This window comes from Lepidochelys olivacea (assembly GCF_965140295.1).
Source record: "Lepidochelys olivacea isolate rLepOli2 genome assembly, chromosome: 27".
In the NCBI taxonomy this organism is placed as follows: domain Eukaryota; kingdom Metazoa; phylum Chordata; order Testudines; family Cheloniidae; genus Lepidochelys; species Lepidochelys olivacea.
The window spans coordinates 12,941,370-12,961,658 of NC_140437.1; the positions used below are offsets into that span (position 1 = coordinate 12,941,370).

General features: G+C 46.4%; 1 protein-coding gene across 1 annotated transcript in view; it reads left to right on the forward strand.

The window, feature by feature from the left end:
• The first annotated feature begins 4,037 nt into the window (after nt 1-4,037).
• Nucleotides 4,038-20,289, forward strand: part of LOC311513731 (beta-1,4 N-acetylgalactosaminyltransferase 2-like) — a 29,656-nt gene continuing 13,404 nt past the window's right edge. Inside the window, exons 1-7 of the mRNA XM_084615759.1 lie at nt 4,038-4,082; nt 6,092-6,156; nt 14,539-14,676; nt 16,208-16,314; nt 17,177-17,214; nt 18,738-18,918; nt 19,573-19,659. Coding sequence (XP_084471885.1) covers nt 4,080-4,082; nt 6,092-6,156; nt 14,539-14,676; nt 16,208-16,314; nt 17,177-17,214; nt 18,738-18,918; nt 19,573-19,659 — 619 coding nt within the window. The 5' untranslated portion in view covers nt 4,038-4,079. The remainder of the gene's footprint in view (nt 4,083-6,091; nt 6,157-14,538; nt 14,677-16,207; nt 16,315-17,176; nt 17,215-18,737; nt 18,919-19,572; nt 19,660-20,289) is intronic.

Below are 20,289 nucleotides of genomic sequence, written 5' to 3' on the forward strand. Positions count from 1 at the left end.
AAAAAGTGGAGCAGAGGGTGCTTCTGTCTTAAATGGGTTTATTTAGAAGTGATTGCTATAGATGATTTAGGTATGTGTTGTTTAGTCCACCAGTGTTCATACCATGGCTTGTTTAAATGGTGGGCCCAAATATTCAAACACAAGTGTCTAAATTTAGGCACCCAAAGAGAAGTTTGTTTGGACTCTTGCCCCACACCCCCTTCAAATGCTGAGCAACCCCACTTTGTGGCTTCAGTACTTTCTTGATAGGCAGATAGCAAGTAATTAAATACACATCCTATTTGTTGCACAACTGTTGGCAGGCACTCTTTCTGTGCAATGAATACCACCGCTCAATATGGACATGACTTAGTACAGCTTCTTTTAGGGAAGACTGCACAGGAGAAAGGAGTGGGGGAAAATGTTGCTGGACCAATGTACAGTGAAGTTAAAACATAGTTATCTTCGTATTTCTCTACAAGCTATATTTTGAACAGTGACAAAACCATGGGTCTTGGGGAAATGCATGTGTGAGAAATTGGAAAGGAGTGGCAAACCACCAGAGACAACTGCAAACAGTCAAAACGTCTTGAAGGTAAAAAAGGAATATTAGGGCAAACCGCCATTTGGTTATATCTATGAATAGGAACAAGACTATTTCAGTATAACAGAGAGGAGGGAGAGACCCTCTGCATCTATTCATTGAGGAAAGCAGGGATGTTCTCATGAAAAATTGGATCCTGGCTCTTGTGAAGCCATCCAGTTCTGCAACTGGCTAAACTTTGGGGGGGCAGCCTACTTTATTAAATAGGAAAGGTAACTATTAATAAGTGACAGGTTTCAGAGTAGCAGCCGTGTTAGTCTGTATTCGCAAAAAGAAAAGGAGGACTTGTGGCACCTTAGAGACTAACCAATTTATTAGAGCATAAGCTTTCGTGAGCTACAGCTCACTTCCTCAGATGCATGCATCTGAGGAAGTGAGCTGTAGCTCACGAAAGCTTATGCTCTAATAAATTGGTTAGTCTCTAAGGTGCCACAAGTCCTCCTTTTCTTTTTATTAATAAGTGTAGACCCAGGTTCACTTCTTATGCTTTTGTTTTGTATTGTGACCATTTGTTTCCACCACCCTTTCTTGTTGTTACTTAAATCTTTATTTTTTCTTAAATAAAACTGGTTTTGTTATAAGTGCTCACAAGTGCTGTGTGGTTTGCAGGAGCGGTGGTTTAAGGGAAAACTAGTAAACTGGGGTACACTGCTTCAGTGGAGGGAGAGGATCCAGGATTTCTGTGAGTCGCTTCTGTCAGGGGCTGGATATCACAGGGAAATGCTTCGAAAGGACTCGAAGATTGGGATACACCTATTGTTAACCTACAAAATGAGGAGAAGGCTGGCATAGCCCAGAGGAGAGTGCTTGAGTGGGTGAAAGGCTGGTGGTGTTAGGAAGTTGCAGCCACCATCTTCAATGAAGCAATGTAGCCCAGCCATTTTGAAAGAAGGCAATTTTTCATGAGTTTCCCTGAAGAAGATCTTATGCACCGACCAGCTTCTGCTGACAGAAACTTCAGTTAGGGGGTAAACAATGCTGAAAATCATGAAGTGTGTAGTTACCACTTTTTTCCAAAAGCTACCTGTTGCATCAGATCTACCTACAAAACAGGGCAGTGGGGAGGGGTGTGCATTCTGTTTGCTTTGTGGCATTCTAAAGTGTGTGTGGATACGGGTGGGAAGCAGCCAGACAAGCTAAATCATTTTTTAAAATCTGCAAGTTGATATTTTGAATAGAGTGAAGATATGAAGTATGGCCTGCTAATGTTGAGTTTTGTGTTTAGTGTGCATGCATTACATTTTTAACTTGAAAACAATAAGATAATTCCCGAACAAAACAACATAAACACTGAGTACATATCAGCAATTCTGTATTAAATACATTACAGGGATGTTGTTATTTATGCAAAATACCAAGTGCTATAAACCTAGGAAGTTCATTTTTAAGGCTACGTATTTAAGAGAAATCCAAATGTATTTACTCTGAATTTTCTGGGTTTATAATGTTTGGGGGAAGAGAGTTTTGGTTTTGGGGGATTTTTTTTATATATTTACAGCATCTCTGTAATGTATTTAACTGGGAATTACTGACATGTACTCTCAGCCTTTGCTGCGTCTTAATGTAGTCTTTGGGGAATAATAAAGGTTGTGAATGGCAGAAATACTAACTGTGGTGTCTGGAGGAAGTGGCCTATAATTCAGGGTGTTCTTGCTCTGAGTCCAGCGCACCTTTCCCCTGTGTCACAGTCCAAATGGGTCAGCAGAACCCTCGGTGTGGATTCTAGGAGAGGCATTTGGTAGGTGGGGGAATGAAAGTAGCAGCAGAGATACACTAGGAGAACTAATAAGTTCTGTCTTAGTATCTATTCTTAGCCAATCATTGCAACTAATCAACAGGTAAATTCTTAACTAGTCATGCTCTAAAGGACACAGGGCTGTCTGGTTTAATAACACCCTCGAAAAGTTCAGAGAAAAAACACAGTAAAATACAACAGTTTTTGTCTCAAGCTCATAAGTTTCTGTCTGAACAACTGTCCTATAATTGGTATAACAGCTTCCCAGCATGGGTAGTCAGTCTTTCCTAAGTATAATCAAGGAAGGAGGCTTTATTATTTTGTTTGGTAGAAAATTCTTCTGAACATGAAGAAGAGATTCAGATCTGCTGGGTGTGGGTGGAAGGGAGAAAAACCGAAGGTGAAATGCGTTAGAGTTTGGAAATGCAGCCACAGAGCTAACAGCTTCTAAATGCTGCCTCGTTGCTTACTGAAATCTTCCTTTCGTCTGTTTAATGCAGTATGAAATACTTCCTTATCCTGGTCTCGTGTACAGTGGTTGTGGTTTTGGCCTCCATGCACTGGCAAAGGCCAGCTGAAAGTCAGATCAAGGGAGAGATTTCAGAGGCTGGGTCTGACATGAAACTTCTGTCACCAGAAAAATACAAGTCCTTGTTTACCTACAATGGAATTTGGTAAGTTCCCTTGCTGATATTAACTGCTTCAATTGTTCTTCGTAGCTAGATTTGTGCAAATACTGCAAAGGAAAAGGTTGGCTAATGTTTGTTTGAATTGTTAAATTTGCTCCAGCTGTTAATGCCCATATTGCAGAAAGTTAATTTCAGGTTTGGAATTAGGATGATTTGCACTAGTTGCCTATTTCGTCCGATCCAAGGATAAAAATTCACAGGATCTTTGAGATGAATGGAAGCGTCTGGCTTGTTAGATGCTCCTTATAAATTGGTTACGAACAAGCTACAGACCAAAATTATTTGCAAAAATTAATTCTGCAAATAATATTGACTAACAAACTTGAGAAAATTGCAAATTTTGTTCACAGGGCCAGGGAGGAGGGATACAAGGAAAAAATAATTATTCCTTTGGATCTACCTAATCAATCACAGCAATTAGAACTGTAATGGGGGAAACTTTTAAAAGTGCTTAAATCGCATTGACATTCAATGGGACTTAAGCCACTAAGGGTACACTTACATGGCGAAAAAAACAACAAAACCCAAACCCAGCAGGAGCAAGTCTCACAGCCCAGGTCTACAGATTCAGACTTGCACTATGGGGCTAAAAATACCTGTAGAGACATTTCCACTGGGCTCTGAAATCCAGTGAGGGTGGGTCTCAAAGCCCAAGCTCCAGCCTGAGCAGGCATGTCTACATTGTTATTTTTAGCCCTGTAGGGTTAGCCCAAATCTGTCAACCTGGGCTCTGAGACTCGCAGCCACAGGCCTTTTGCAGTGTAGATGTACCTTTAGGAGCTTTTATAGCTTTGATGCCTAAATGCTATGGTGGTGCAGAAGAGTGTCTCTTTTGAACAAAAAGGAGGCATGCTATAAAACATTAGGGGAGGAAAATAATGATGCATCAGAGTTATGTCATTGTTCATGATAATTAGGGGTGTACCAAATTCTCAGCTGTGAAAATCGCGTCACAGACCGTGAAATCTGGTCTCCAGCCGCCCAGCTCTGAAGACAGCGGAGCGCGGCAGTTACTGGCCGGGCACCCAGGTCTGAAGGCAGCACCATTGCCAGCAGCAGCGCAGAAGTAGGCATGGTAATACTATTACCCCCCACACCAATAGGCTTGCAACCCCCTTTTGGGTTTGAGAACCCCAGTTTGAAAAACACTGCAGAGAAATCCCACATTTTTTGTGGATGGGTCATGGCGTAAATAGCAAATTTCGCGGATGTGTAACACATCCATGAAATTTGCTATTTATGCCGTAACCAACCTGCAAAAATTGTGGGATTTCTCCAAGATTTTAAGTAGACCCTTCATGATTGATGCAATAATAGCTAGGTAGAAATGGGATTCAAATTAACTTTCTTTCCTCTTCCCTGTTGTTGTTTGGCAAAATAGCAGCTGCTCTCTCTCTACCATGTGGCTCAGCTGCATCTTTGTTTTCACACAACACCTAATGGTCCCAAGACAAATGAATAATAAAAGATAACAGGACAAATTGATCCCTGCCATTCACTTTGGTCTTTCCTGTTCTCTGCCTGTGGCAAGTACTAGTTTAGCTTCTTGAGGGCTGTGATACTTTGGTCTAATTCTGGATGTTGGGGTGCAGGTGGCCGAGTGGTGTTTCGTGCCTTGTGATACATCGGTCAGGCTAGATCAGGGGTCGGCAACTTTTCAGAAGTGGTGTGCCAAGTCTTCATTTATTCACTGTAATTGAAGGTGTCACGTGCCAGTCATACATTTTACATTTACAGGGGCCGGTGAACGAAACCCCAGACTGGCAGTGGGCTGAGTGGGGCCGGCGGCAGGCAGGCAGCCCCCTGCCGGTCTGGGATTCTGGCTGCCTGCCCCGCTTTGCCCGCTGACGGCCCGGGGTTCCGTCCATCCAGGCCAGCAGTGGGCCGAGCGGCACCGGCGGCCGGGATCCCAGCTGGCAGGGGGCCAGTGGACGGAATCCCAGGCCGGCAGCAGAGTGCCACTGAAATCAGCTCGCATGCCGCCTTTGGCACGCGTGCCGTAGGTTGCCGACCCCTGGGCTAGATGATCTTGTGATCCTGTCTGGCCTTAAACTCTGACTTCATTCCTGAATATGAGCCTGAAGTGCTGGCCTTTTATTTCACAGGCAATTGGAAAACAGAGCTACGGCTTCCTCCCAGAAATCTATTCGTCAGGGGCAGTGTGGTCTAGTACAGGGGTTCTCAAACGTCATTGCACTACGACCCCCTTCTGACAACAAAAATTACGACACGACTCCAGGAGGGGGGACTGAAGCCTGAGCCCACCCGAGACTTCAGTCCCCCCTCCTGGAGTCGTGTAGTGCACAGTGCTTGCATGGGGCTGGGGTAGGAGGGAATGTGGTGTAGCAGGATGGTTCTGGGGAGCAATGGAGTAGAATGGGAGGCAGGTTACAATATCTGGGAGGGGTGGGGGAAAGAAGAAGTAGGCTGTGGAGTTAGCGTAGATAAGGTATTTATTGCTGAGGGTCAACTTGCTCACCTCTAACCAATAAAGCTGGTCTTGCAACTTCTCAGTGGACTCAGAGAGTTGCCTAAGGCACTATCAAGTCTGCCAGCCAAGGGACCTGCAAATAATTGATCTGTACCCAGAAAGAGGAAGCTCAGACACAAGCCCCTCCATGCAAACCCAAGTACGTCTCTGTTTACCTCTGACAGTGGAAAAGAGGCAGCTGGGCAACTTGTGGGGGCTTTATTGCTAACGGTTTGTGGGATTTATTGTTCCTCGACACCCGTTCTTGCAGGGAGACAAGTGTCTCACAATCTCCATCAAGCGTATTATGGATTATGTCCAGATTTTCCAGTGATCCCTGAGGCACATGCCCATGTGGTTGCTTGTTTTTGCTGTTTGGGCTGGTGGCGGTTAGAGATATAGAGGGTTGCATTTGACCTGACCCAGTTTCTGGGATGAAAGAGGGGGCTCTTTCCCTCTCTGTTCTGGATCTTAAGTGGGTTTGGAGCTTCCCTCCTCCTTGTGTTCTGTCCCTATCCCTTCTGCATGCTGGATAGGAGGGCGATGGTCACCTCTCCTGGCTGCTGGGAAGATGGCCCCAGTCTGTCATTACCAGAAACTCTCTCCTCTTGCAGGGAGTGGAATCTTGCAGCATTGCTCCCTTCCCCATGGGAAGGAGACATCCAGCGAGAGAGATTAGGTGACTTTTCTGAGTTCACAGACAGCCAGTGGCAGATCTAGGAATAGAACCTGGATCTCCTGACTCCCAGTTCAGTATTTCATAGGGTTCTCCTTTCCAAACTGGGAAGGAGAGGTGGGGCATGGCCACTGGTTCTCTATCCCAAAAGTTGGCTCTGGTATTAAGTATGATGGAGCGGGCGGAGGGGAGGTGGATTGGTTTGTTTGTTGTTTTATGGCCCTGTAACAGGGTTCATGACCCTCCCCCCTTCCTGGGCCCCGCTTGTCCTCCCCAATAAGGCTTGGAGAGGCTTCAGGGTTGTGCAACACCTGGGTCTTTATTTACTTATCATTGTCCCACCTCTAGTGTCCATCTATATACAGCTTTATAGGTTTGGTTACCTCCCTTACAGGCAGAGTCAGCCTTCAGCTAGGAGGCCTCCAGCTCCCTCCCTGACTTCTCCATGGCTGCCCCCTGCCTTCTGGCTCCCTCCCAGCCTATATAGCCCTTGGCTTGTCAGGCCAGCAGGTGTTGCCAATCCTTAGGCTGGCATCCGGCCTTTTCCATCAGCCCCAATCTGTTTCTTCTGATTGGAGCTGGCCAGACAGGGGCTAATTAGGTGCTTTTGCACCAGCACAGGCCCTGACCTTGAGCAACAGCTTTCTTGGGCTCCCTCTGTAATTAAGGACATGTTTCCTAGCTGGTGTCAGTGGCTCTGTGCAGTTACACTATGTCATAAATATAAAGGGAAGGGTAAACCCCTTTGAAATCCCTCCTGGCCAGGGGAAAGCTCCTCTCACCTGTAAAGGGTTAAGAAGCTAAAGGTAACCTCGCTGGCACCTGACCAAAATGACCAATGAGGAGACAAGATACTTTCAAAAGCTGGGAGGAGGGAGAGAAACAAAGGGTCTGTCTGTGTCTGTCTGTAGTCGTTTTGGCCGGGGACAGAACAGGAATGGAGTCTTAGAACTTTTAGTAAGTAATCTAGCTAGGTATGTGTTAGATTATGATTTCTTTAAATGGCTGAGAAAAGAATTGTGCTGAATAGAATAACTATTTCTGTCTGTGTATCTTTTTTGTAACTTAAGGTTTTGCCTAGAGGGGTTCTCTATGTTTTTGAATCTAATTACCCTGTAAGATATCTACCATCCTGATTTTACAGGGGGGATTTCTTTATTTCTATTTACTTCTATTTTTTATTAAAAGTCTTCTTGTAAAACACTGAATGCTTTTTCATTGTTCTCAGATCCAAGGGTTTGGGTCTGTGGTCACCTATGCAAATTGGTGAGGCTTTTTATCCAACATTTCCCAGGAAAGGGGGAGTGCAAGTGTTGGGAGGATTGTTCATTGTTCTTAAGATCCAGGGGACTGGGTCTGTAGTCACCTAGGCAAATTGGTGAGGCTTTTTACCCAACATTTCCCAGGAAAGGGGGAGTGCAAGTGTTGGGAGGATTGTTCATTGTTCTTAAGATCCAAGGGTCTGGGTCTATAGTCACCTAGGCAAATTGGTGAGGCTTTTTACCAAACCTTGTCCAGGAAGTGGGGTGCAAGGTTTTGGGAAGTATTTTGGGGGGAAGGACGCGTCCAAACAGCTCTTCCCCAGTAACCAGTATTAGTTTGGTGGTGGTAGCGGCCAGTCCAAGGATAACGGGGGTAATATTTTGTACCTTGGGGAAGTTTTGACCTAAGCTGGTAAAGATAAGCTTAGGAGGTTTTTCATGCAGGTCTCCACATCTGTACCCTAGAGTTCAGAGTGGGGGAGGAACCTTGACATGGTGGCACAGTGGTGGGATTAACCTGAAATCATTTTGAGATCCAGTTGAGATTTTTTGAACTAGAAATACAGATTTTAAAAAAGAATTTTTTTTTCCTTTGGAAAGGAAGCAGTTGAAACTGAAAGCAGATTGTTTTTTTTCTGCTTTGTGGCCAAGCAGAGACAAAAGGGGATTATCTTGTGAATTGCAGGTTTTCTTTGCCTGGAGGCAGGGTACTTAACTCCTGCAGGGAAATTCACAGTCTTCCAACCCAGAGGGTTTTTTTTTCTTTTCTTCCTAAAAGTAAATAGGGGGTGTGTGCTCTACCCATTTGCCTGGAGACAAAAGTGGCAGGGTTTTTTTTCAGGATTTTGATTTTTTTTTGTTTGTTTTACAAGGAGCACAGGTTTGAAAAGAAATTTTTTTTTCTTTGGGCTGGGTAAGCAGGTTTCCAAGTAGTTGGAGGTTTTTTGCTTTAATTTGGGCCCAGAGCAGAGACAAGGGAATTGTCTTTTTCTGTAGGCTGACAATCACTATCAGAGAATAGGTATTCTATTCCAGCACAGCAAAATTTTACAGCCAAGTTTTGTTTGTTTATTTCTAAACCTCGGGTGTAAAGTTAGTTAAAAACAGAGAGGTTAGAATGGCCAAATCCTCGGCTCGACTACAGCGGGAATTAGCCAAATTTCAGGCTGAGGAAAAACAAAGGGAACATGAAAGACAAATAGAACTCATGCGGCTGGAGAAGGAGGTACAGGAGGCTGCCCACAAGAGGGAAATGGAGGCAAGGAAGCATGTGGAGGAGATGGAGAGGATAAAGGCCCAGCAGAATATACCAACAAACCCTAGCAATCCTTCTCCAGGTACCACTTCCCATCCCAGAAAGTTCCCCACCTACAAGGCAGGTGATGATACTGAGGCCTTCTTAGAAAACTTCGAAAGGGCCTGCCTTGGGTACAACATCTCTACTGATCAATACATGGTAGAGCTGAGGCCGCAGCTCAGTGGACCCTTAGCTGAGGTGGCAGCTGAAATGCCTAAAGAACATATGAACAAGTATGAACTGTTTAAATCCAAGGCGAGAGTCAGAATGGGGATAACACCCGAGCAGTCTCGTCGGAGGTTCCGAGCCCTAAGGTGGAAACCAGACATGTCATTTACCCGACATGCCTACCACATTGTGAAACATTGGGATGCCTGGATATCAGGAGCAAGTGTTGAATCTCCAGTAAATTTGCCCTTCCTAATGCAAATGGAACAATTCTTAGAGGGTGTTCCTGAGGAAATAGAAAGATACATCCTAGATGGGAAACCCAAAACTGTAATCGAGGCAGGAGAGATTGGAGCCAGATGGGTGGAGGTGGCAGAGAAGAAGAAAACTGGTCGCAGTTGGAGCGGAGACCAGAAGGGACCACCCCAGACCACACCCTATTACCGGGGGCCGCCCAAAGCCCCACCTACCTCCCAAAGAACCCTCCAGACCCCTTATCGTCCCACCACCCCGTTCTCCAGAAACCCACCTCGCCCCGGTGACCCGTCAGCTGGACGATGTTTTAAATGTAACGAGCTGGGGCATGTAAAGGCCAACTGCCCCAAGAACCCCAACAGATTACAGTTCATTGCACCGGAATCACACCAGAGGTCCACAGGCCCAGATACCTCCCAGATACCCTTGGAGCGGAGGGAAACTGTGAGTGTGGGTGGGAAGAAGGTCACCGCGTGGAGGGACACCGGAGCACAAGTGTCAGCTATCCATGCTTCCTTAGTGGACCCCAATTTAATCAACCCAGAGATCCAAGTGACGATTCAACCCTTCAAGTCCAACTCTTTCAATTTACCTACAGCCAAGTTGCCTGTCCAGTACAAGGGCTGGTCAGGAATGTGGACTTTTGCAGTCTATGATGATTATCCCATCCCCATGCTGTTGGGGGAAGACTTGGCCAATCACGTGAAGCAGGCCAAGAGGGTGGGAACGGTCACCCGCAGCCAGGCTAAACAAGCCGTGAGGCCTAGCTCTGTTCCGGAAACTTCTATCAGGACCCAGTCAGAGGTGATGGACCTGGACCCCAGGCCAATGTCTGCAACAGCAGTAGTGGATCCAGTCCCAGAGACCCAGACGGAACCAGTCCCAGAACCGGAACCAGCCGAACAACCAACACCAGACCCCGTGTCAGCACTGAATCCAGTACTTGCAACCTCAACACCAGAGGGCCCCACCGAACCTGAACTGGCAGCAGCCGATAACCCTACACAAGAGGCTCAGCCGGAGCCTGAATCCCAACATAGTGCACCAGCGGAGAGCGGTTCACAGTCAACAGAAACAGCTCCATCCCCTATATCGCTTCCAGAGGGACCAAGCCTAGGTCCACAATCCCATGAGGAACTGATGTCTCCAGCATCAAGGGAACAGTTCCAGACCGAACAGGAAGCAGATGAAAGCCTCCAGAGAGCTTGGACGGCGGCACGGAGCAACCCACCGCCTCTCAGCTCTTCTAATCGATCCAGGTTTGTTGTAGAAAGAGGACTTTTATACAAGGAAACTCTTTCTGGGGGACACCAGGAAGACTGGCATCCTCAGAGACAGTTGGTAGTTCCAACTAAATACCGGGCCAAGCTCTTGAGCTTAGCCCATGATCACCCTAGTGGCCATGCTGGGGTGAACAGGACCAAAGACCGTTTGGGGGGGTCATTCCACTGGGAGGGAATGGGCAAGGATGTTTCTACCTATGTCCAGTCTTGTGAGGTGTGCCAAAGAGTGGGAAAACCCCAAGACCAGGTCAAAGCTCCTCTCCAGCCACTCCCCATCATTGAAGTTCCATTTCAGCGAGTAGCTGTGGATATTCTGGGTCCTTTTCCGAAAAAGACACCCAGAGGAAAGCAGTACATACTGACTTTCATGGATTTTGCCACCCGATGGCCGGAAGCAGTAGCTCTAAGCAACACCAGGGCTAAAAGTGTGTGCCAGGCACTAGCAGACATTTTTGCCAGGGTAGGTTGGCCCTCCGACATCCTCACAGATGCAGGGACTAATTTCCTGGCAGGAACTATGAAAAACCTTTGGGAAGCTCATGGGGTAAATCACTTGGTTGCCACTCCTTACCATCATCAAACAAATGGCATGGTGGAGAATGGAACTTTGGGGGCCATGATACGTAAATTCGTAAATGAGCACTCCAATGATTGGGACCTAGTGTTGCAGCAGTTGCTCTTTGCCTACAGAGCTGTACCACATCCCAGTTTAGGGTTTTCCCCATTTGAACTTGTATATGGCCGTGAGGTTAAGGGGCCATTGCAGTTGGTGAAGCAGCAATGGGAGGGATTTACACCTTCTCCAGGAACTAACATTCTGGACTTTGTAACCAACCTACAAAACACCCTCCGAACCTCTTTAGCCCTTGCTAGAGAAAACTTACAGGATGCTCAAAAAGAGCAAAAAGCCTGGTATGATAAACATGCCAGAGAGCGTTCCTTCAAAGTAGGAGACCAGGTCATGGTCTTAAAGGCGCTCCAGGCCCATAAAATGGAAGCATCGTGGGAAGGGCCATTCGTGGTCCAGGAGCGCCTGGGAGCTGTTAATTATCTCATAGCATTCCCCACCTCCAACCGAAAGCCTAAGGTGTATCATATTAATTCTCTAAAGCCCTTTTATTCCAGAGAATTAAAGGTTTGTCAGTTTACAGCCCAGGGAGGAGACGACGCTGAGTGGCCTGAAGGTGTCTATTATGAAGGGAAATGTGCTGGTGGTGTGGAAGAGGTGAACCTCTCCATGACCCTTGGGCGTATGCAGCGACAGCAGATCCAGGAGCTGTGCACTAGCTACGCGCCAACGTTCTCAGCCACCCCAGGACTGACTGAACGGGCATACCACTCCATTGACACAGGTAATGCTCACCCAATTAGGGTCCACCCTTACCGGGTGTCTCCTCAAGCTAAAACTGCTATAGAACGGGAGATCCAGGATATGTTACAGATGGGTGTAATCCGCCCCTCTGAAAGTGCATGGGCATCTCCAGTGGTTCTAGTTCCCAAACCAGATGGGGAAATACGTTTTTGCGTGGACTACCGTAAGCTAAATGCTGTAACTCGCCCAGACAACTATCCCATGCCACGCACAGATGAACTATTAGAGAAACTGGGAAGGGCCCAGTTCATCTCTACCTTGGACTTAACCAAGGGGTACTGGCAGGTACCGCTAGATGAATCTGCCAAGGAAAGGTCAGCCTTCATCACACATCTCGGGCTGTATGAATTTAATGTACTCCCTTTCGGGCTGCGAAATGCACCCGCCACTTTCCAAAGACTTGTAGATGGTCTCCTAGCGGGATTAGGAGAATATGCAGTCGCCTACCTTGACGATGTGGCCATATTTTCGGATTCCTGGGCAGACCACCTGGAACATCTACAAAAAGTCCTTGAGCGCATAAGGGAGGCAGGACTAACTGTTAAGGCTAAGAAGTGTCAAATAGGCCTAAACAGAGTGACTTACCTTGGACACCAGGTGGGTCAAGGAACTATCAGCCCCCTACAGGCCAAAGTGGATGCTATCCAAAAGTGGCCTGTCCCAAAGTCAAAGAAACAGGTTCAATCCTTCTTAGGCTTGGCCGGTTATTACAGACGATTTGTACCGCACTACAGCCAAATCGCTGCCCCACTGACAGACCTAACCAAAAAGAAACAGCCAAATGCTGTTCAGTGGACCGGAAAGTGTCAGAAGGCCTTTAACAAGCTTAAAGCGACACTCATGTCTGACCCTGTACTAAGGGCCCCAGACTTTGACAAACCGTTCCTAGTAACCACAGATGCATCCGAGCGTGGTGTGGGAGCAGTTTTAATGCAGAAAGGACCTGATCAAGAATTCCACCCTGTAGTGTTTCTCAGCAAAAAACTGTCTGAGAGGGAAAGCAACTGGTCAGTCACTGAAAAAGAATGTTATGCCATTGTCTACGCTCTGGAAAAGCTACGCCCATATGTTTGGGGACGGCGTTTCCACCTGCAAACCGACCATGCTGCACTAAAGTGGCTTCACACCGTCAAGGAAACTAACAAAAAACTTCTTCGGTGGAGTTTAGCTCTCCAAGATTTTGATTTCGACATCCAACACATCTCAGGAGCTTCTAACAAAGTGGCTGATGCACTCTCCCGTGAAAGTTTCCCAGAATCAACTGGTTAAAATCGTCCTTGAGATGTGGAAAATATTGTTAGTCTTTATGTACTTGGTAGTATATTTAGAGATGCATGTGTCTTATTAACTCTGTTTTCCTAGAGCTCCAGGAAGAAATCCCATCCAGTGTTTCACCCTAGCTGAGATTTGGGGGGCGTGTCATAAATATAAAGGGAAGGGTAAACCCCTTTGAAATCCCTCCTGGCCAGGGGAAAGCTCCTCTCGCCTGTAAAGGGTTAAGAAGCTAAAGGTAACCTCGCTGGCACCTGACCAAAATGACCAATGAGGAGACAAGATACTTTCAAAAGCTGGGAGGAGGGAGAGAAACAAAGGGTCTGTGTCTGTCTGTAGTCGTTTTGGCCGGGGACAGAACAGGAATGGAGTCTTAGAACTTTTAGTAAGTGATCTAGCTAGGTATGTGTTAGATTATGATTTCTTTAAATGGCTGAGAAAAGAATTGTGCTGAATAGAATAACTATTTCTGTCTGTGTATCTTTTTTGTAACTTAAGGTTTTGCCTAGAGGGGTTCTCTATGTTTTGAATCTAATTACCCTGTAAGATATATACCATCCTGATTTTACAGGGGGGATTTCTTTATTTCTATTTACTTCTATTTTTTATTAAAAGTCTTCTTGTAAAACACTGAATGCTTTTTCATTGTTCTCAGATCCAAGGGTTTGGGTCTGTGGTCACCTATGCAAATTGGTGAGGCTTTTTATCCAACATTTCCCAGGAAATGGGGGGTGCAAGTGTTGGGAGGATTGTTCATTGTTCTTAAGATCCAAGGGTCTGGGTCTGTAGTCACCTAGGCAAATTGGTGAGGCTTTTTACCAAACCTTGTCCAGGAAGTGGGGTGCAAGGTTTTGGGAAGTATTTTGGGGGGAAGGACGCGTCCAAACAGCTCTTCCCCAGTAACCAGTATTAGTTTGGTGGTGGTAGCGGCCAGTCCAAGGATAACGGGGGTAATATTTTGTACCTTGGGGAAGTTTTGACCTAAGCTGGTAAAGATAAGCTTAGGAGGTTTTTCATGCAGGTCCCCACATCTGTACCCTAGAGTTCAGAGTGGGGGAGGAACCTTGACACACTAGCTGAGAATCTGGCCCAAATGTCCTACAGTGTAACCCAACTTTCTTACAAAGGAAGCTACATTCACCTGCCAAGGCAGTATGGGATCCTGTTCGCTTCTTAACTCTGGCTCAGTCACAATGTTCCCATCCAGAGCTGAACATCCTGCAGTGCTGGGACGGTAGTGTCCAGCTGAGATCAGAACTTTGCCAGTGTGCATTTGAAACATGAGTTTCATGTCCATGGTTAGTGGGTTAGGCCCATATCACTAATATATATACACACGCCCATATAGATACAGGCCTAACCCACCAAGCTTGGCCATATGCATATTATTTTCAAAAGGTCACAAAACAGCAGATTCTTCCAGTGTCCTTGCACAAGCTGAGCCTTCTGGGTTTTCTTCTTTTTCCCTCTCTTCAGGCTAGCTCCAAAGAATCAGTGTGAGTGCGCCAAAGCTGACCGTGTGCATGTCTACCAGATGGAAGATTATATTGATAAGAAAGACCTTGCCTCCATTAAAGAGAGGCGACAGAGGGAGTTGGAGCACTATCAGAAAAGGTAAAGGGACTCTCCTGTCTCTCGACCTGTCCAGCCTGCATCTTTCCTGGCACTAAATTCATGTGGGAAAGTCTCATGAACTGAAGCCTTGGGGTTGAGTTGTACTGAGGTAGAAGAAACCCCAGCTATGGAGGAAAGCAGAAATGATCCTTTCAGTTGTTACCATCAGTGATGGGGTATACAAATCCCACACTGGGCACCAAGGGGATAAGGGATTATTTGGGGTTTCGCCAGCCCTGCCCCACCACACCTGCAGCAAATCCTCCAGCTGCTGGAGGAATTAAAAGACGCAGGGAATTAGCTCCTTTGAGAGGCAGAGAGCTGGAGCTAAGCAGACCTGCAGCCCATAGCTCCAGCAGCACAGAGCAGAGGGAAGCCTAAAGATCTGATGCAGCTGCGCAAAGGGGCCCTCCCTGAGGGAAGGTAGGACCCATCTCAGAGAAAACCAGAGAGGGAAGTATCCCTGTGGACTCTGGACATAGTAGCCCCCTCTTACTTATTTTGGTTTGGATTTCCCCAACACGGGAAAGCCTTGGAATAACGGGGGCAGGGGGGATGCGAGGAAGAGGCCCAGGGAGGGCAGCCTTGGTTGCCAGACCATTGGTAGCCCAAAGGACCCTAGGTTGGAGCCTGGTGGAGTGGGAGGGCCTGGGCTCCCCTCCCCTCAATCCCCTTGACAGTTAGGGGTTGCAGCCATGACCACTAGGCCATGCTCCCCAACCAGACCCTGAGTGAGGACCATTACACCATCTAAACCACCACCTACCCTATTTCTCTGTCTTTGTGAGGGTGAGTACATCTTTCTCTGATTTTTCGTGTATTTATGCCTCTTGGGCCTTGTCTACGCTCGTGGCGGCACATAAGGTACATGCAGTCTACTTTTCACTGCAGCTACACCCATTCTGTGGTGTGTAGCTACACACGGCAGTGAAAGGCTCTGGAATGGGGAGGCGTCAGGACAATAGGCTCCTAAAAATAGCCGTTCGGCTGTGAGAGACACTGCGGTGGTGTGTAGAGCTGTGTAGGGTGTATAGCCTAGGGTTCCGGTGTTTCTCTACTTGCTGAGGCAGTGCCTCGAGGTCTACATGACTATTTATACCGATGCTTCTTGGGCACAGTGTCTGACCTCGACATGCCACCATAAGTGTAGGCCTAGTAGCACCTAAGAACCCCAGTGAAGGATCAGGATCCTGTTGTGTACAAAGAAGACACTCCTGGCTCAGAGATCTTGTAATCTATGGGTCAGGTTCTTCCAAACAATTCTGCTGCCACTTAGGCACTGACGTACGAGAGAGATTTTTCACAAGTGCTCAGCACACAACTTGCACTCTCCATGTATCCTGAAAATCTGGTTGCTTCATCTGGTGCCCCAGTGGGAGACTGTCTCTTGAAATTTCAGCCACAATCATCCAACAGATAGGGGATGTTGGTAGAAAGAAGTACTCATTCAAACTCTGTTTTACTGTTAACACAATTTTCATAATCCCTTATCCTCCCGACGCTGACCCTGTTCTCCTCGCATTTGTTCCAGATACCCCTCAATGACTCAAGATCTAGTAATAGCCAAACCAAACCTGCCATTAAGCTATCCTATTCAAGGAGTAGAGGTGATGCCACTACACACGATTAGGATTCCAGGTATACTTGTCTTGTGCCTTTTCATAGCCTGCTCATGGGCTCAACTTCCAGTGACGTCTAAGACCCTGTCTCTTGTACATACCCTCTATATGAAAGAGGGGGGCTTTGTTCTTCATTGCACCTGTATTGGACTTGGCTTACTCTGAAGACCCAACCCTTCATACAAAACTGCTGAATTCAAAATCCATTCGCTGATACCCAGAGATCTGGTTTCCTTCCAGTAAAGTGCACAAAATGTCTGGGATGGGCTCTTAGAAGAATAACCATGAGGCACTTTGTATACAGAGCATTTTAAAAAACAATTATGAAAAGGGCTGAAACAGTGAAGATCCCATCTGCATTTCACAATAAATCTCCCTTGATTCGTTTGTCATCCGAGTGCAGACCGGCTCTTCCATCTGAATGCAAAATGCTTTCTTGAAGAGCTCTGTGGTAGTTGGTTTTAAATTCCTCTTCCACTTACTTAATTGCTTCAAATGTTGTAATCTTGCAAAATTATTGATGTTTGGCTTTTATAAGGTGCAGGGAGTGGTGGAAACCTAAAGGCTTGCTCTCCAGCTGGTGTAAATCAGTGTAGCTCTGTTGACTTCCCTGGCTGATGCTTGCTGATGATCTAGCCCTAAATCTTTAGAGTTGCCCCAATGCAAAAATACTACTGACATCTCTAGATCTCTTCCAGGATAAAATTGAGGGGGGAAAATGCATAGAGAAGAGCTGATGTTCTGTTTGTATCCAGCTCTGTGATCCCAGTTCAGGTGGGCTGACTGGAGTCTTGTTAGGGAACAATAATCACCTGAGTCAAAACACTGGCTTTAGGCTTGTTACTTACTGTCCTTATGTATGTTTCCCTTTGTTCTTCAAGGGCTTGGTTTGCATGGAGTGACTGAAGAAAAGTACCAGGTATATTTCACGATGTTGCAGGGAAGTTTGTAGTCCAGGGTTACCTTGGCAAGTGCGTAACATGCTTTGAGATCTCTCTGCATGAAAGGTGCATTAGTTTTACATTTCTCATGAGGTTTTCCTTCTATTACGAAGGTGGGCTTGATTTCCCAGCCTTGTATTAGTATAGTAGCATTTGGGTATGTCTCCAATCCCGGCCCGGATAGAGAGAGACTCACTAGCTTTACTGGAGTTAGGGTGCTAAAAGTAGCAGTGTGGACATTGCAGGATAGATGGTGGGTCGGGCTAGCCATCTGAGCTCCAACCTGAGTGGGTGGGCGGCAGGCAGGCTTGGACTCGGGATCCAGCCTGAGCTGCCACCTGTGCCACAATATGCCACACTGCTACCTTTAGTGCGCTAGCTCGAGGGAAGCTAGCATGAGTCTGTCGACCTGGGCTGGGAGGCATCATCCCAGCTGCAGTCTAGGCACAGACAAATTCTTAGAGATCTTACGAAGATCGGGGCCCCACTGTGCCAGGCACTATACAAATACATAGGGCTGGTCTATGCTCAGGCCATGTCTACACACGGAATGCTCTACCCCGCATAGGTATAATGGTAAGGCATACTGGCAAGGTGGTCCAAGTGCAGACATGGCTATACCAGCAAAGCTGTGATGTTACTGGTATAACTTATCTCATACACCTGAGCAAAACAAGCTGACATAGGTACATCAGCAGAAGTCTGTTGTGTGGATGCAGCCTTCAAGTTTTGCTGCTCCATGCTGGCATAGTTAAAGCAGCAGCTCCCTTTAGTGCAGATGCAGCTATACTGTTATAAAAGTGCTTCTGGCAGTACAGGTTATTCCAGCTCCACCAATATAAGGTACCTTGAAACTATATCAGCAAAAAAAAAAAAAATCACACCCCTAACTGATGTAGCTATGCTGGTAAAAATTGAAGTGGAGACCAGCCCTTAGTAAAACAGTCCCTGCCCCAACAAGCTTTCATAGACACTAAGGAAGGAAAATAGAGGGGCAGAGAGAGAGAGAGGAAGTCACTTGCCTGAGATTACCAGAGCCAGGAATTGAATTTAGGTCTCCTGTGTCCTATTCAGTGGACCACATTGCCCTGTCTAGCTAAGGAAGGAATCCTTTACAATCTCCCAGATTTAATGTTCCACTGCATGGGCTAGCCCCTCATACAGTCAAGACATTTTTTTTTCTCCCCACACAGTTCACATTTTAAAAGCATGTTCAACATTTCATTTACAATTTTTTTCTGAAGCCACAGAGAACCGCCTCAGACACTGGGGGCGGGGAGGTGACTGTTTTATTGACCTCCACAAGGATGTCTTCTTTTTAGTGAAACCGGGTGAGGATGGTGGTGGGGTCAGATCTCCCTTCTTTCCCTTTAAATAAGACTGTTCTTAAAGTGACGGCCATGTGATCGACCCAGATCAGAGAGGGAGGAGAGGGGAAGCCTTGTGATTTTACCATGACACCTAAGATTTCCACCTCTGTGCCCCACGGCACTTAACGCAGGTGATCCTGCGAGCATCTCTGGGAACCCTCAATACGCTTGCTGATGTCTCTGACGATGTTGTGAGTGGACGGGGCGAGAAAGAGCTGATCATCTTGACCTCAGATGTGGAGCTGCTGAATTTCATCCTTGAGCATGTCACATACACCAGTGTGGTCTACCAGCTCACTGCAGTAGATATGAGTGAGTATCGACTGGATGATTTCTTCATCCTATCCTTGGCAGTTTTCCATCAGTTTCTCTAGTGTTACTAGGCCACTTTCAAGCATCTGCTAAACTAACTTTACCTCCAAGAAGGCATCTTTCTGAAAGACCCATTATTTAACACAGCATGAGCTGAGAAATAGATGCAGGATGCTGCCATCTTCCATAGCTGTCTTTCAAAGTTTTGGCAGAGATTGGTGAGGTCAGTTATGATCCTCAGGAAGCTGAAGCCTCTTTCGATGCCCTGCTTCCTAGTGAATCAGGGCTTCAGTCTTTGGCTTCTAACTACACATGAGGTGAAGCTAGACTGCCAAGCCAGGAGAATTCCTGGTACTTGGGAAAAAGAATGTATCCAGTTTTTTGAGTCAGTTGAACAAGAGGTCTTTCAAAGAACTCTTTCTAGGCTTCCCACTTGTCCATTTTCCATCACCGAGGCTGGAAGGTCATTTAACACTATATAAAATCAGGGGGGCCACTTTTATCTATTCCAGCCTAAAGCATTGCCAGGGAACAAATGGATTTCCAATCAAGGTTCTTACTTGGAGGTTTCCACTTTGTCATCAAAGATCTCCAGAATACTTGAAGACTTATGAGTGATGCAACTTTCCTATTTTGCTTTTCTTGTTTTCTAAGTGAGTTTTGAGAGCAGACATCATGTGGCTCAGTTTCCTGTGATCATCCGACAGCCCGGCCTTCCAAAGTTGTTTGATCCTGGAGCAGGTAAGTGTTTCTGAGTACCTCCCTGTAGGAAACCCCTTTTGCCCTTTTAAGGGGGTGTCAGGGAGTGGCTCCAGCAAGCTGGCAATTGCTGATGGTAAATCCTTACTCCAGTCTTTACTGTGGTAGAAGTTAGTTACTCTTTTAGGCCTGATGCTGGGCTTCTTAAAGTCTTTCCGGTCTCCTGATGCCTCTCCATTCAAAAACGTGTGTAATTGACAAGGGCTAAACACATCAGCATCATAGTTAATGTTTTGTGGCCAGTTAGGTTCTTCCAAAGTTATGTCCACTGAAAAGCCCTGAATGAACAGACCTCTTTAAATGTTCTAATTCCGGGAAAACCTTGGATTGGCTCCGACAACACTTAGTGTAGTGCCTTCCATTTGAGGATCTCAATGCACTTCACAAACACTAGCTAATCCGTGGGATGCCCCACGTCCCTACCTCCATTTTGCAGATAGGGCAACTTAGGGACAAAGAGGATGACTTGTTCAGAGTCCCAACGGTTGCTGACCTAGCGCTGTTGCTCTTCCCCATGGTCTGTGGCAGTCTGTGCTAGGAAGAGAACCCAGCTGTTGTGTTCTAGTTCGCTCTACTAACCACATGCCCACCTTCCTCCTGCAGGTAAGATCT